At 32.3% G+C, this 17,997-nt stretch overlaps 1 protein-coding gene across 1 annotated transcript; it reads right to left on the bottom strand.

Annotated features, from left to right (window-relative positions):
* Nucleotides 1-1,799: 1,799 nt before the first annotated feature.
* LOC109006874 (protein SLOW GREEN 1, chloroplastic) lies at nucleotides 1,800-3,752 on the bottom strand. The gene has a single exon (XM_018986291.2). It carries the CDS (start codon nucleotides 3,583-3,585, stop codon nucleotides 2,542-2,544), a length of 1,044 nt encoding a protein of 347 aa, XP_018841836.1. The 5' UTR covers nucleotides 3,586-3,752; the 3' UTR covers nucleotides 1,800-2,541.
* Between the last annotated feature and the right edge of the window lie 14,245 nt (nucleotides 3,753-17,997).

Genomic DNA, 17,997 nt, shown 5'->3' with positions numbered 1-17,997 from the left:
ATGAAAATTGATAAATAACAAAGTGAGCAATAACGAATATGGCAAATCAGACAAGAAAATCAATGAAGACGAGAACTTGTCCTTGCCAAGCACTGTTATTCAAGTTTTGAGGTTACTCATGTACCTTGAGCTGAAGAGAGTGAGCTCTCTCGGCACAATAGAAAATAAAATATTATCTCTTTCATTTTCAGCTGTCTATTACCTATATCATTTCTCAATTTTCAAAGCGCCTTCTTTGATTTCACAATAAAATAACTTTGTCTTGAAAGCATTATTTCTTTTAATTGCAAGCATTTGATTACTTCTTCCTCTCATTGCCAAAAGACCCTTCATTGTCTATCTATTATCTTTCATTTTATTTCTTACCCTTTTAAACATTTAAATTTGGAGAAAACCCATCAATTCTCCCATTTAGTGGGTGCATTTCGGTTTCAAAATACTATGGTCTTACTTGACCATTCATTTCTCCCATTATGATAGATATAATGTTTTTTACTACATTCTTAAAGAATTTCAATTAGAGAAAAGATATTTACAATCGTGAATTGTGCAATCACGAAAAACTGAATAAAACGTAGGACTCACATGAAAAAAATTAATTTTTTAATAGTGAACAAAATTCTCTTTTAAAGCGATTACGTAGCGTTTACGCACTTTACGATTATATATAGAATTACTTATTCAATTACCTGAACAAAAAATTATTCCAACAACACATCAAGGGCGGCTAATTATGGATTTGGACTAATTATTTCATGCACTTCATGTATTGTTTTGGTGGTATTTCATTGTAAGCCACAACTTGATACTCTGTATAGTGAAATGTATATATAACATCACTCGTGCAATAATACTCAAAACTTATTGAAAATAATTGACAGATTTGTGTAGAAGGGTGTTTCATTATTGGTGTATTTCTTAGGGGCATTGAACATAATTAGCTATTTAATAAAGGAAAATGATACTCATTCGACCCTTTTTCACAACCATTTACAAAACCATATTTTAAATTAGGAAAATGCTAGGAGACTGATGAATTAGACACCCCAATTTGACCAATACTTGTTTTTTTCAACAAAAAAAAAACACTTACCGGTTAAGGAAGTGTTTATTAATAAATTGGTATTTTTTTTAAAAAAAAATATCTTTAAAAATATTTAAAAAATATGTAAAGAAAAACAAAAAAGAAAAAAGAATTTTTTTTTTTTTTTTAACTTTATCAGTCCAGCTATCGGTAACAGTAGCAGGACCCTTTAAATTAAGGGCAATTTTATAAAATAATTTAGAAAAGTATTATCGTTTTACAATTAATAAAAGACATGCGACCACCCTTTCCAAACTAATATCGATTAGCATCAATCGACACTGCCACTACGCTTAACTCGTAAGAACATCACATTCAACTAATAATATAGATGAGCCTCAACAAATGCTTTTAACAAGAATTTATATATTGAGACTACCAAAGTTTATCTCGGAGCATTATTGACCTCCACTACTATCCTAACAAGTAAAAAAATCATTACTCAACAAGCAACCAGAAAACTGATCTCCCTGGGGGCAGCCTTTACTTTAAAGGCAAATGACTGATGCCTTCTCTTCTACAAAAAACAGAGATCGTCCATTGTTTTACATCTCTTATGTTTTGCTCAACAGCCTTGCCGACTTCCACTTCAAACAACAAGATACGGTAGTTCATCCATAGCTGAGCGGAAAGCAGTGGCTTTCTCCTATGATTTACCTATCTTGATTGTAAACAATTAGAGGAGAAAAAATAATTAATCTTAAAGACTCCCAAGTTCACTACAAAACTTTATTCACCGTACCAGCAACCCAATAAGAACAATTACTAACATCACCCAGCAACATCATTGCTTCACTGAAAAACAACTACTAACAACCATAATACTAATAATACTCCACTGACAATCAACTACTAACAACCATAACATTAATCTGCCCGTTAATCTTGAATTGGCCAAAAATCAACATTTGAACCTATATTTACCAAAAGAAGTATTCAAAGATTTGAGTTTTAGCAAACTGTGATTGCACATTGAAATCAAGACCTTTGTCTTGGCCTATTCCTCCAACGTCACCTTCAGACATAATTGACATACTCTTGCACTTCCAAGTGCTCAGGCATCATGTTTCTTCATTGCAGTAGCCTTAGATCATCCATTCCACCTATTCTAAACATAACAGGAATCTACTCTATAAACTAGGAAAATTGCCTAAAACCACATAGCACAGCAATGACAAAGCACCAGAAAACCAGGGAAGAACCAAGTTCGGGTGAAACAGATTATTTAGTATCAGTATTGAGAGAAACCTTCACAGGATCCACAAGAAAAGTAATAACCATGATGATCCACATCACTTGCAACAAAACAAGTCAAAGAGTGAAGTAGCTATCCCAACGATGATTCCCATCACCAGCAACGGACCAAGTCAAAAAGTGCAATCAAAATTGAACATAGGCATAGGATTGCCCGAATGCCATATTATTGCTGCATATTCCCAGTGCTAAACAACCCAAAATTAATTCTCATTCGAACCAAATAGCTTCATCCTCGACAATGGGGTTCTCAAGTACCCCTCTACCTCATACTTCTTTGGAGAAAGCTCCCGGTACTTGGCAAACTGATCTCTTGCCTCAGCATTCCTGTCCTGCAAGCTATAAATCATCCCCATACAAAAATAGGGCCTAAAATCTTTGGGATCCTCCTTCGCCAAATCCTGGTAACTCCTCAAAGCCTCATCCACATTCTTCTGCAAAAACTGTATCTGTGCCATTATGAACCGCACGTCCCGTGCCTCCTTCGCCTTGTTCTCCTCCAACGCAATATTCAACGCGTCTTCCAACCGCTTAATCACGGCCTCGCCTTCCCCACACCGGTCCATAATCAAAGCGTTCTCAAACAATGCTTCAAACGACAACGGGTCAAGAGCTAGAATTTCTTCAAACACTCTGCGCGCGTTCTCGGCCTCGCCCATTTCGTTTAACAACCTCCCCATCAGGAACTTCCACTCGGTTGAAGAGGGCTGTGCAGCAACCAGGCGTCTGAGGACCTTGAGAGCCTGCTCGTCCTCTCCATTCTCGAGATTTTCTTGCAATAGCGACTTCAAGGTCTCGACGGCTTCGGAATTCGATTCGAGTAACTCGGACAATGGGGAGGACAGGTCTCGGTCTTGGGCTGCAGCTTCGGCTTCGGCTTCGGCTTGAGCTTGGTCCTGCACTTCTTCAAGAATCGGGGTTTGCTGGGAAAGTGCGGTAGGAGATTCCGCTCTGGCTGGCAACACCGAGAGCTTTGCTATCATTGCGGCCGTGGCACAGACGAAAAGTGCGGCTTTTGTGTAGCGATCAAGTGTTCGAACAATGGGATGGGGGTTCCTTTCGGTGGTGACATTTGGGGTGCGAGTCGCGCAAGCAAAGACTTTGAGGCGAGAGTGGGTGTACTGGAGATTTGGAGTGCTAAAACGGAGATACGAAGAAGAAGATGATGGTTTTGTAGTGGAGATGGAGGATGAGAGGGAATTGATTGACGACGACGACGACGATAATGTGGCTAAAGTGAAGCTCATGGCTATGGAGTTTTGCAGGATTGAGAGATTGTGGTCTCGTTTAGTAGGTGAAAGGGAGGGGCTTTAGGTTTATGGCTTCTATAGTACTATTGGTGGTGGTTGTTGGGAAATGCAAATTTATGAGTTGAGAGAGTTGAGAGCCTACCGGTCTGGTGGCCTGGCATTGTGTTAGTATTTACTATTTTGAATTTTATAAAAAAAAAATATATATATATATATATTAGACACAAGTCTCCCTCTTATATATCATTTAAAAATATATATATTTATTATTTTATTTTATATATTTTTAAGTGATATACAGAAATGTGAGACTTCTAATTTCTGTCTAGAATTTTATTAAATGATATAGCTTCAAAGGAATGTATTTGTAAATCAGTAAAAAAAAAAATTAATAATAAATATTATTTTTTTTAAAGAAAAAAATATACATTTTCTTTTCTTTTTTGTCATCTTTTAAAAGATTTTTTTTTTTTTGAAATTTTCCCTTTCATTTTAGCAGCAAACGCATTCAAACCAGAACCCACCCATTACTCATTTTGGTTTGTTTGGTGGAAAGAGGGAATACAAACTCCAACTTGACCTTCTCTCAGTTGGATTGCTTCCTTGACAATGCAAGAGTAACATAATGGTAAACAGGAGAGCTTGCCAACAGGGGATGGTGGGAAAAGGCTCCAACGTTCATGTCCTTTTCAAGCCTCTTTTTGCCACTTAAAAGGCGTTTGCTGTAATGGCTAGGTTGTATTGGTAGTGCCGAATTTTTTTTTTTTTTTTTTTTAAAATTATATTGATAGTGCATCTAATGCTGCCAATTCCTGGTCATAGATAGAATATACCATTAATCCCAACACACATAAGGTAATGGTATGTACCCATCGATAAAAAATAATGAAAATTAATTGAATGTTATGTAATTGTATAAAGGTTGCCTAGAATCGTTAGGCGTGCCGCTTAGCACACCATAAATCTGAATTTTTATTTTTATTTTTTATATATTTTTTAATATATTTAAATATTTTTTAAAAAATAAACAAAATATATCAATATATTAAAAATTACTTCTTTAATCATTAAGTAAAAAAAATTTAAATATATAAACTATCAAAGTGAAGAGGCAAAGTGAAAATGCAAACTAGCATTTTCCTTATATAAAAGAAATGTACAACATGAAAGAGATTTTTTATTTTAAAAGAGAAAGAAATGTCATCTTGCGAGAGAAAATATTTTATCTAAAGTATGAAAAGAATGAAGAATGTATTATACGTTTACATTACGAAATAATGATTATTGAGTATTCAATTCATTATTTTATGTGTGCCCACTCAAGAATGAAATAAAGCGAACACGAATAAATGAAAATCTAAGCATGGTTCTTTGTAATGTATGAACTCATGTTTAGTAAATAGATTTTGTAATTTAATTTTTAATAATTTTCACTGCAAACACTTTTTTTAAAATTTTCAAAGCATGTTTCATTTTTACTATTATTATAAAATCAAAATATTGTTAGAATAAGATTTCTTAATATTATTTTTGTTTTGAAATTTGAAAAAATTGAATTATTTTTTGTGTTTGTTTTGAAATTTTAAAAAAATTATAATAATTAAGTAATAATTAGATAAAAAAATAAATAAAAAATATTTATATTTTAATAATGTTTAATATTAAGATAAAATACGATAAAATGATAAGTTAAAACCATCTCAACGTCGGGCTAACATTCTAGTTCTTCACGGTGAAAAGGTAAAAAATTTATGTAGGCTTATAATAATGGCACTTAGATTAGGTGATTCTCTACCAAAAGAAAAGTTGTTGAGCCATGGACTATGTTATTGGAGATGGGCTTGACTTATAACTTACTGGGCCTTGCCGTATGGTATTCGGCTATTTGGGCAATTACTGTCTTGGATGTGTTTTTCAAGAAATTTGAGGTCGCCCTTTAAGGTAGGCATTGAATGAGATTACCATTCAAAAGGTTTAAATAGTTTCAAGTTATTAAGTATATTATTAAGTTTAACTAATTAATGTAGGTCTAGAGGATATTGAAGTGTAGATATTTGGAGGCTTGAATGGTGTGTTTGGTTTGAGGGAAAGTGTGAGAAAGTGAATAAAGAATTAAACCAAGGAGGTTTCAACCCAGGCTTGAGAGTAGGGGTGGCAATATGTGACACGACCCGTTAATCCAACATGAACACGACATAATAAAAGCGAGTTAGAATTTAGTTTTAACGGGTTCGGGTCAAAACCGTTTGACCCATTAAGACACGATTGCTTAACGGATCACAAATGGGTCAACCCGTTATGATCCGTTAAGAAAATAAAAATTACCTTTATATCGTTAACCCTAAAACTCAAAAAACCTCCACTCTAAACCCTTGTACCCTTAAACCCTCACGCCCCTCTTGGCCTCTTCAACCCTCACGCCGCTCGTCGCCCACGCAAAGTCACGGACTCTTCAACTCGCCCATCACCCACGCAGACTCAAAATTCGTCGCCCATCCAATTCTCTTCACGCCGTCCGTCGCCCATGCAAAATTAGGGTCACCGACTCACGCCACCCATTGCCCATGCCGCGTCGCCTACTGTAAGTCAATCCAGCCGAGATTTCTACTCTACCTTTACCTATTGTTTGGATGCCAAGAAAAAAAAAAAGATGGGAAAACGATGATCAGATGGAAAAAAATAAATAAAAAATAAAAATTTATCTACATATTCGGCTTGGAAATAGATATCGCAAAGGATTTAAAATATTTGGCTCTTTTCAATTTTGCCTATGTTAGAGTACTGTGATGGATTATGGATATATGTGTATCTAGAAATAGATGAGTAATAGAATGTATGATGAAATGGTGAGCACAGGAAGAACATGGAATCTACTGAAATTCATACGCATGGGTGGGTTCAGCTTCCTCTCTTCCTCATGCGATTTCTTCTCTGGTCTTGTAATAGCCTGTAATCTATTTATCCTGTTCTTTTAATATATGAGGTTGTAGAATTCCAAGAACTCAGTTCCTTTTAGCAAGACCAATCCATTAGAATCATTAGATGATGTTGAGTAGATTCAAAAGTAAATTTTTTCTAATGTCCAAATGAGTTTTTCAACTAAGAATGGACAAATAAATTTTTGTGCCCAATTTGCAAAATTGAGAATTTGAGAGTAGCAGATCAATTTTTGTGCCCAATTATTCACACACACACATACAGATATATAGACAATTTGTTGAGGTCAATAATAAACTTGCAGTAAATTTTTGTCAATGTGAAAGCCAAAACTAGTCTATACTTTTTGGAGAAATTGTGATGAACTCTCTGGTCTATGTCTGGTAGTGGCTGAGCATGCATGCAAAAAATCAAACCTTGAGACAGCTGCACTGCATATACCTTAAGTTAAGTCTGAGCTAATATATTTAAGAAAACCCAGGAAAGAAATTAAAAATCCAAGAATATTAAAAAACAGTGTAGATATGCATGGATTAATTGGCTAAACCGCGTGTCCCTGAAGATCCAAATAGTGCTAAATTTTGATCTAGAATTAATGGAATTAAATTGTCAAAGCTTCATAATTTTTTTCGATTATAATTGAAGCTAGAAGTAGGAATTTTAGGTCTTTCCATCGCCACAAATTGATTACATAAAAATAATCTCACAAACTGATATATCTTGATGTGGTCTGTCAGATTGTAAAATTATTTTTATTATGATACAGATCTGACGGCTCACATGAAGTCACGTTAATTTGTGTGATTATTTTTGTGTAATTCATTTATAACTGTAGCACTCTTCTATATATATATATATATTATTAATGTATATGATATACCATGATGCATGCGTGAAAATGAAATAAAAAATACAACTGGCGTATTCATATCTATAATGGGCGGACTCACACTACGCTTTTGATGGAGTCTGCCAGCTACTGATATGGCAGTTACTTCATTTTTAAAAAAAAAAAATCATTAATTCTATTGATCTTAATTATACTATTTTCATCATTACTTTTATTTTAAGAAAGTTTTAAGTGAATTTCAAAAATTTTCTAAAGCATCGTTTGGATAATAATGAGATGTTTTATGAATATTAGTAAATAATTTGAGTTAAGACTTTTATTAGGTTTTGTGAGATGAGAGGAAAAAATTAAATTAAAATATTATAAAATTAAAATATAATATTTTAAATATTATTTTTATTTTGAGATTTTAAAAAGTTGAATTGTTTTTTATGTTTTATATGAAAGTTTAGAAAATTTGTAATGATTAGATGAAAAAATATATAAAAATAAAAAATAAAAAGTATTTGTGTTTGAGTAGGATTTAGATATTGAGATAAAGTAAGATGAAATTAGACCAACAACTTATTGAAAGGGGGCCTAAATCTTCTCCCTCGGCTTTGTCCTATGTTTTCGTTTGTACAAGCCCGATTTCGAGTTGGGTTTATTCACAATTATCCTAATTATTTAAAAGCGTAATATCGTTTTGTAAAAGATGGCATTGAAATTCCTAAGATCCCCATTTTAATGCTACCGTGATCAACAAGAAGTGTTAATAGAATTTCGTTACAAGACTGGATATATTTAATGTTACTATGGACTCTCATTTGCAAGAGTTAAATAATAAATTTAGTTAGGGGTGAGCACCGACATAGTTGGAGTCGGATTCTATCGGAGTTCAGATTTAAACTTCGACTTGTGTAGCTGCGAATCAACTTCAACTCCGACTTTTCGGAGCTAAGTCGGATTTGGGCTTTGTTTTGGATTTTTTTTTTAGTTTCATATTTGGCCCACATTTAAAAAAGAATTCTTTGTGTACTTTCAAATTTTAGTTTTTTCAAAAATTAAAAACTAAAACTAAATCATTCATTGTTAATTTACTTCTATACTAATATTATCTAACTTATTTTTATATTAGACTAAGTGTCTAATTACATTTTATCATACTATAGTATTACATATTATTTCTGGTGTCTAATTACAAGTTATTATACTATAGTATTATGTGCTATTAACTTATTATATTTAGACTTATTTCTATACTAGTGTCTAATTTATTTATAACTTATTTCTATACTAGACTTACTTTTAGTGTGTAATTACATGTTATTATACTTTAGTAAATTAGTATTATGTGTTATTAACTTATTATACTAGACTTATTAGTTATTTCTATACTAGTGTCTAATTTATTTCTATACATGACTTATACTATAATGTCTAATTACATGTTATTATACTTTAGTAAATTAGTATTTTGTATTATTAACTTATTATACTAGGCTTATTTTAATATTAGTGCCTAACTTATTTCTATACTTGTTTATATATGATAGTAATACTATGATATTTATATACACTAAACTATTATGAGCTGGAAGTTAAGGAGGTAATATTTTCAATGAATTCTCTTGGATCTCTTGGACCAGTTGGATTTCAAGTTGGATTTTACCAACAACATTGTGACATTGTGGGGCCTGGTGTCTGTGAAGCAGTCTTGGAAGTTCTTAATTATGGAAGCTGGACACATGGTTTCAATGAGACTTTTATTGCTCTAATACCTAAAAAGAAGAGGCCTTCCTTTGTTTATGACTTCAGACCGATAAGTCTCTGCAATGTTCTTTATAAAATTATAGCAAAGGTGCTGGCAAATAGATTGAAAAAAGTACTTCCAAATCTGATCTCACCAACTCAGAGTGCATTTGTTTCAAGTAGGCTCATTTCAGACAATGTTATTATTGCTTCTAAAGCCTTGCATACTATAAAGTGCAGAATGAAGGGAAGAGAAGGTTATATGGCACTCAAACTAGATATGAGCAAGGCCTATGATATGATTGAGTGAAATTTTTGGAGGCAGTCATGAAGAAAATAGGATTTGCAATAAGATGGATTGACCTGATTATGCAATGTGTCTCAATAGTTTCTTATTCTATCATTTTAAATGGCACACCTCAGCAAAGTTTCAAACCTACAAGAGGCATTAGGTAGGGTGATCCCCTATCACCCTACCTCTTTATCATATGTTCTGAGGCATTCAGTTGCTTATTAAACAAAGCTTAAAGGGATGGTATTCTCGCTGGGCTTAAACTAGGTAGACACCAAGTTTCAACCAATCATCTATTTTTTGTAGATGTCAGTCTCTTATTCTGTAAAGCTAACTGCATTGAGTGGAGCAGGTTGGCCAAGATATTAGATCTATATGAAAAAGTTTCAGGTCAGAAGTTCAACAAGGATAAGACTTCACTATTTTTCAGCAGTAACACAAGACAAAAGTCAAAGGATTTGATCATTCGAGCTGCAAGAGTTCAAGCTACTACTTCTTACAAAAAGTACCTAGGATTGCCTGTCACCATGTGCAGATCTAGAGCCAACTCATTCAAGAATATTATTGACAAAGTTAAGGCTAGGTTGAGCAATTGGAAAACTCAGTTTCTATCTAAAGCTGGTAAAGAGGTGTTGATTAAATCCATTATTCAGGCTATACCTGCTTATTGTATGGGGCTTTTTAAATTACCAAAACAGCTTATCAATCAACTGAACAAAACTGTTAGGAGCTTTTGGTGGGGTCAACAGGCTAATGAAAGCAAGATTCATTGGATCAAGTGGGATCATATGAGGAAGTCTAAGAAGAATGGCAAATAATATTTGAGGGTTCTTAAAATCCACATTCATTAGCAGCTTAGGTTCTTAAAGCAAAATATTTTCCACATGCCAACTTTCTTCAAGCAAAGTTGGGAAGCAGACATTTTTATGTTTGGCAGAGTTTTCTAGCTGCTAAACCTTTGTTAAATGAGGGACTCTTTTGGAGAATAGGAAATGGAGAACAAGTTTGTATTTGGGATGACAAATGGATTCCTTGGCCTGACACTTTCAAGATTCAGAGTTCAATAAGATTTCTTCAGGTAGATACTAAGGCTTCAGTTCTCATATAGCCATCCATAAAACATTGGAATATTCCTCTAGTGCAGGCCATATTTTTAGAAGAGGAAGTAGACATTATCAAGACTATTCCACTCAATTCTTGCCAAAGCCCTAATAAACTTATATGGAGATGCACCTCAAATGGTTTGTTCACAGTAAAAAGTGCATATCATTTAAGAATTGCAAGCAAAGCTTAGCAGCAAGGTCAATCTTCTAATTTCCAATCTCCTTCAGAACCTTGGACTAAATTATGGAATCTCAATGCTCCTCAAGCTTGCAAGACTTTTCTATGGAGGGCATGTCAAGAGGCTCTACCAACTAAACTAAATCTGTTTAGAAGGAAAGTGGTGGAAGAGTCAAATTATTCAATTTGTGAGCAGCACTCTAAAATAGCCATGGATGCTTTATGGGATTGAATTTCAGCTAGAAATGTTTGGGGGCAGTGTTCTCTTCGTTTTCAAAAACTTAATTCTCAAAGTTCTACTTTCAAAGCATTTATGGAGGAGCATTTTGGAATGTTTGATCAGAATTTAATTGAAGAGTTTGCTATAACTGCTTGGAAAATCTAGGCAAGAAGGAATGAGTTTGTTTTCACTGGCTTGTTCTCTCATCTCAATCAGTTAGTGCAACACTCTATGACACTGATGAATGCGTTTAAATAGGCAAGCTACAAAACTGAAGCTTCTCTAAGAAATACAAATCAAGCTCAATAAACTTGGCATGCTCCACCTACAAATGCTCACAAGATCAACTAGGATGCAACAGTAGATAAAGTCAATTGCAAGGCTGGTTTTGGAGTCATTATTCGTGATTGTGATGGATTTGTGAAAGGCACAATGAGAAAGAATTATGACTTATACCCTGATCCTATACTAGCCGAGACCATTGCTGCATTTTATGCAATAAAATTTCGTGAAGAGCAAGGCTTCAAGAATGTCATATTGGAAGAAGATTCTCTACTAGTTGTTGATAAGATTCAAAAGCAACAAGTTGATGATACTTGTTATGGAATGTTTATAGCAGAAATTCTAGATATTTTGGCAGGTTTTGAACATTGGTCAGTGAACCATGTTGGGAGGGATTATAATAAGGTAGCTCATGCTCTAAGCAAAGATGTTTTGGGGGTTCTAGGAGTCAAAATTAATCTCCATGATATTCTTATTTGTATTTTCCCTTGTTGTTGATGAATAAAGATATATTTTCTTTATAAAAAAAAAAAGAATTTAACTATATAAGTTATAGTTATATAACTAAATAAATATATTAATATATATGATAAATGTATAAATAAATACATATTTTTATAACATATGCATAATATCGGAGTCGGATTCAAAGTCGGAGTCGGATTCGGAAGGCAAAGTTAGAGTCGGATCGAATCAAAGCCGGAGTCGGCCAGTGACACCTCTAACTCTGATTCCGACTAAAAAATTAAAAAAAACTCCGATTTCGACTCCGACAAGTCGGATTCAAAGTCGGAATTTTTCCCTCTAGGAAGTCGGAGTCGGAGTCGAAGGCTGAGGTGCAAGTGAATTGACTCCAACTTTTCCATCCGACTCCGACTCCGCTCCGATATTATACATATTTTATAAAAATATGTGTTTTTTTATATATTAATCATATAAATATAAATATAATAACATTTAATACTAATGTATAAACACTAAAATGCATAGTAACATGTAACATTAATGGATAAACACTAATATATAAATTTATAATAACTAAAGTACTAAGATATAAATTTTATATATTTAGTTAGTTAAACTCAAGTATAATAACATCTAAGACTAATATATAATAACTTTTCATATTTATATAACTTATAATTTAAATACTATAGTATAAGTTTATAATACTAATCGCCTATTGAATACTATAGGAATAACTTAAAAGTTAGAAATGAGTATAAAATATTATATTGAGTTAATAACATGTAATAATATAGTATAATAACATTGTAATTTGACATTAATTAAATAATAATTGTTAATAATAAATACTAATAATTAAAATTAAGTGATAAAATAATTCTAAAAGCTATAACTAAAAAACTTAGGGTTAAAGCATAGAGTAAAATTGATTTAGATTTAGGGTTTAGAGAGAGAGAGAGAGAGAGAGAGAGAGAGAAACCCAACAACATAGCCCAAAAGGGCAAAAATGTCAGCCCAGCCCGCACTCAATGTAAAATGGGATCGTTTTTATATTGCAAAACGGCACCGTGTGACGTTTTTACTAATACATTAGTAAATTAGTAATATTAATATAAATTAGTATATAATGTATATTAATTATAATTTACATTTTATGGCCTAATACTAATAGTCTAATACTATATTACTATTAGTAATAAACTTTAAGTTTATATATAAATTAGTATATAAATCACTATACTAATGTATAGTGTGTGATAGTAAATATAATGTATTTCAAAGAAGACAAGCGGTAATAGAGGAATGACTCTGATACCAAAGACGTATTCTTTGTATAAGATATCATCTAAGTATAAGATATCATCTCAGTATTCTTAAGAAAAGAAAATAAAGTATAAGGTACTATCTGAGTATTCTTGCTTTATAAAAAAATAAAAAATAAATAAATTATTTATGCATATTTTTAACGAAGATAACCTATAGAAAAAGAAAATAAAGATATTAATCTACTTAATTTTCTTTGAATATAGGAAATATTTACCTTTAAAACCTGTCTCAATGAATTCTTTATTTAAATCTAATGAATCCACAACTAGTATTCCCATAGAACCTGATAATATCAACCAAGAAGATTATAGTATAATAGATATAAAAAAAAATTTACAAGATTGGACAATTCCTAATGTTCCAAAAAATCAAATATACAAACAATCCACTTTTTCTTCTAAATTATCATTTCTTATTAATTATACTATTAAAACAGTAGAAAAAACCATTAGTTTAAATAATGATTGTGATCATTAAAATTATTAACAAAATATGTTATTAAATATTATAAAGAACATAAATATTTTTTCATACATATTGGATTAGTACAAGCAGCTATAAAACCACACACTAGAAGCGGATTAAATACCTCAGTATTACTCTGTCTAAGAGATGAGAGACACTATAATATTCATGATTCATTACTAGACATGGTAGAATCAAAACTGTTCCAAGGCCCAATTTATTTTAATTATTATCCTAATTATTCTCTTTCATTATTTGATACTAATATTCTACATAATTTAATATTAAATATTAAAATAAACGGTTATCATATGATGAAAGGATCACATCCTTTAATAGTAGTATATAAGATCCATTATAACCTGATGAAAACAACATTAGAGCCACAATCTCTTATTACCAGTCCAAAAGGATATATGTTATTATTACAATCTGGTACACAAAATTCTAGTGTACAAATTCCTAAATAAATTAATTGGAACCAAATTACACTCCCTAATGAATAGCAATTAGAAAATATCACTCAATTACCTAAAATAGAAAATAATATTAATGATAATCTAGAATACATAGATAAAAAAAAAATGGATGGAACCGTTCAAACTGCTTTTCAACCTTTTAGAAGAACTTTATTACACTTACGTTATTCTTCTCCAGCCATATGCATGAGAGCAAGTAGTAGAAGCGGTATAATCGACCATATGCATGAATAAATATTAAAGATATAAAAGATATATGATAATATTGATTTTATTAAAAACATAATACTTACAAGGAGATTAATTTTCAGTAGGATTGGAATCAAAAGACATGAAGGAAGGATTACAAAAGATAGGTTTTAGGAAGTGAGAATGACATGAGAAGAGAAGTATTGGCTTCAAATGAAAGTTTCCGAATGCCTCCCTTTTCTTTACAGACTCTTTTTATAGACACTAAAATAGTAACTCTTAATAATATATGCCTGACATTTTATCTTCCTACGTCAACTAACAATAAGTATAATTCAATAGATATACAAAGTAGTTTGGGAATCACCCCCTCGTGATATACTTAAGCTGATCCAACAAACTGCCAATAAGCCTCCAAAGATCCAGAATGCACCTTCTCATTGGGAAGCACCCCCTCGTGGAATACTTAAACTCAATTGGGATGCTGCTTTAGACAAAATAAACTGTAAGGTAAGTGTTGGGGTGGTGATCCGAGATTGGGAAGGCCAGGTTAAAGCAACCATGAGAATGAAACGTGATTTGTTCCCCGACCCCTACTAGCTGAAGCTTATGCAACTCTTCAAGCTCAATTTTCTATAAATCCCTAGGAGAACAAGATATAGTCATAAAAGATGATTCTCTACAAGTAGTTCACTGCCTACAAGCTCACACTGATTCTAACTCCTATGTGGGAACACTACTAAGAGACACCAAGGAAACACTGAATTCCTCTGCTTCATGGATTGTTAAGCATACTTTAAGAATATGTAATACTGTAGCCCATGTTTTGAGCCGAAATGCTCTTAGTATTTGTGATAGCATTATCTCTACAGATGTTATCCCTCAATGTATCCAAACCTTGATATAATTTTCATTAATAGAGGTTCTAAAAAAAATAGATATACAAAGTAGTTTGTCTTTTAGTATACAATAATCTTGACCTTGAATAGTAACTTTTGTCTTGGTTTTGAATAGTACACAATAATCTAATATTGAACGAAGTTGTTTGTCTTTATTTTTCTGAAGAGATAATACTTCTGACAGTTTTCATCTGTCATGTTGAATAATTGAGAAAGCAATAATCTTCTGAAATCACATGTTCTGAGGGTCATATTCTACGAATTCCAGATCAAATGGATCTTGAGAATCCATCAGATGTACTGGATGGTAGGATGAGTTACCCTAAGAAGTAGATGCCTGTTGAGAATGAGAGTCATGTTGGGAATGAGAGGCTTGTTGAGTTGTTGATAATATGGGTTGTTGTAATGGAGATAATTTGACTTGATGTTGTGCATCTTCTTCATCATCGTTGTCTGAAACTTTTGACATTGCCTCAGCTAATTTTTTCAATTCCTTTTTACTGGTAATGGATGCTAATTAAGCCTGAAATATACTTCACTGAACTAGAACTTCAGGGGCTTTGATAATTTTTGAAAAAGAAATTAAAATATGATCGTAATTGTATTTTTTCACCAATTGATAGAGACTTGGTTGGCTAAAAATATAATGTTTTAGAGAGAGGGATGAGATTTGATGACGTATTCTTACTTCATAATCCAATATAATTTTGTTTTAAGAAAGAAAAGAAGAAGTGGTGAACAGTGCTTTAATGAGAGTGGATAATCATTTTGTGAAAAAAAAATCTAAAAACTTTCTTGGAGAGGGAGAAGAAGGAGAAGAGGTTCAGGTTTATAATAATCTCATCATAGTAAAAAACATCGCGAGAATATCCTGATCTCTTGTAATTTGTCGAAGTGGAGGAACTAGGAATTGCGCAAATTTTTGTTTTGTTTTAAAAACACTTTTGTCCATACCTACTGATAATCGTAATAATCATAATATAGCAGATCATAAGGATGAGAAAACTTCCTTGTTAAATAAGAAATTTTTTTCCCATTGTTCCAAGGTGGGGGGACTTGTTTAATAGTGACTTTATGAAAGGCAATAATTGGAGATGCAGGTAGAGAATGATGAGTTTGAAGAGAACAATAGATCTCAAAAAGAATAATTGAATTTGTGTCTACTAATATGAATTGATGACTTGCATAATTTAATATATTTTATCACTTCTTAACTTTAAATTTTATTCAAATTTTATTTATTTTTGTTGATTTTAGGTTTCATTGTTGTCATTTAAATTTATTTTAGATTTGAAGAAAAGGAAGACCCAATTTTACATGCCTATCGTCTAGAAACTCTCTCATTTAAATGAAGACGTTATTTGAATATAGGAGCTGCTGAATAAAAGAGAAAAATGCATGCAATAGGGGCAATTTTTTTGTGGCTTGTGTGAGATAGCTGGGCTCTTGAGCGGATATACACAAGGAATCATTTTTGACTTGGCTTGAGAGGCTGGAAGGCAGGTGATACGAACTTTCTCTTAGATGCATGCGAGATTTGCTGTGCGGACGTGAGGACGAAAAGGCACACACGAAAGAGGGAAAAGGAGTTTTGAATTCTGGTTGTTTCCGAAAGAATAAAAGAAAAGTAACAGAGCGAAAAGAAAAAAAAAAGGAAAAGAAAGAGAGTTACGGAAGTAACAGAACACGACATATTTTTTTTCTTTTTGGCTTTGACACAAATGGACAAAAGGCGGCAGTTTTTTTTTTCTTTGGTTTGAAGATGCTGCTGCGACTTGGAGAAGAAGATTGCGGACTGAGAGGAGTATTTTTAGTATTCAATTTCTTCAATTTCTCTTAGAAAAATTATAGTGAATTCGCTTATGTTGAATTTAATTTTTAGCATAAACTAAATTTTCTTTATTCTAAGAAAACGATGTAATCTAGTTTCGAACTATGCTTGCTTTTCTATGTTAATTTGAAGTAATTCTCTTCTATATTTGTCTGATTTATTCTGACCTTATTGCTTCTAATTAACTGGTCATTAATTAGATGATTTTAATCTTGTGATTTACTGTCGAAAGAGAGAATTATAAGATAGATTTTAGATATTTCGACATAGGTAAATATAGAGATCGTAAGACTAGTATGAACCTATGTAGTATTAAAATCATTGATTTTATTACTTTCTTACTTTATTAATTTGCATACTCTTGTATAAAATGATGAATAAGAATAATTTCTAATTGACTATCGAAAGAGGCTTTTGGATGAATTAAAGATTTGCTAACAAACAGAGAGAATTAAATTTAATTAGTTAGATAAGTAAAATATAGTGAGGAATTAGGTGAAATCGATTTCCTAGAAGTTTTCTTTCTCATTGACTTGATCTTTGAACAACATCTTTCTTTTCCTTTGAGTATTTTCTTTGAATTAATTTTATTTTAATTTGCAATTACAAAAATCTTAGTGACTTTTCTAAATAAATTTGAGATTAGTATAATTTTAGTATTTGTCAAAAGTAAGTTACCAATCCCTAAGGACGATACTCTTTTCATCACTTTACTATAAAACTACGATATTGTGCATTTGCAGTTTTGCACCGATCAAGTTTTTGGCGCCGTTGCTGGGGGATTGATTTCTTCTTATTTTTGCCAATATCAATACAAAGTAATCTTGATTTTAATTTAGAATTTTATTTTACTTTATTTTATTATTTTTTCTTACCAGGTGTGTTTTTTACATTAGATGCGCCGTGCTCGAACTCGTGACATTATCCCTTTTGATCCGAAAACTGAAAGAACTCTTAGATCACAAAGAAAGAAGAAATTACTAGCCATGGCTTACGGACAACATGATGCTCGGCCACGCACCTTGAATAATTATGTATGGCCAGTTGTGAATGACAGCTACTTGGATATAAGGCGTCAGACCATTAATACCAACAATTTTGAGCTCAAACCAACCTTGATCAATGGTGCAACAAGCCCAATTTAGCAGGTCGCCACTGG

This window comes from Juglans regia, chromosome 13 (assembly GCF_001411555.2).
Source record: "Juglans regia cultivar Chandler chromosome 13, Walnut 2.0, whole genome shotgun sequence".
Lineage (NCBI taxonomy): Eukaryota > Viridiplantae > Streptophyta > Magnoliopsida > Fagales > Juglandaceae > Juglans > Juglans regia.
Note: the sequence above shows the minus strand (reverse complement) of the source record. Positions and strands in the feature narration are given on the sequence as shown.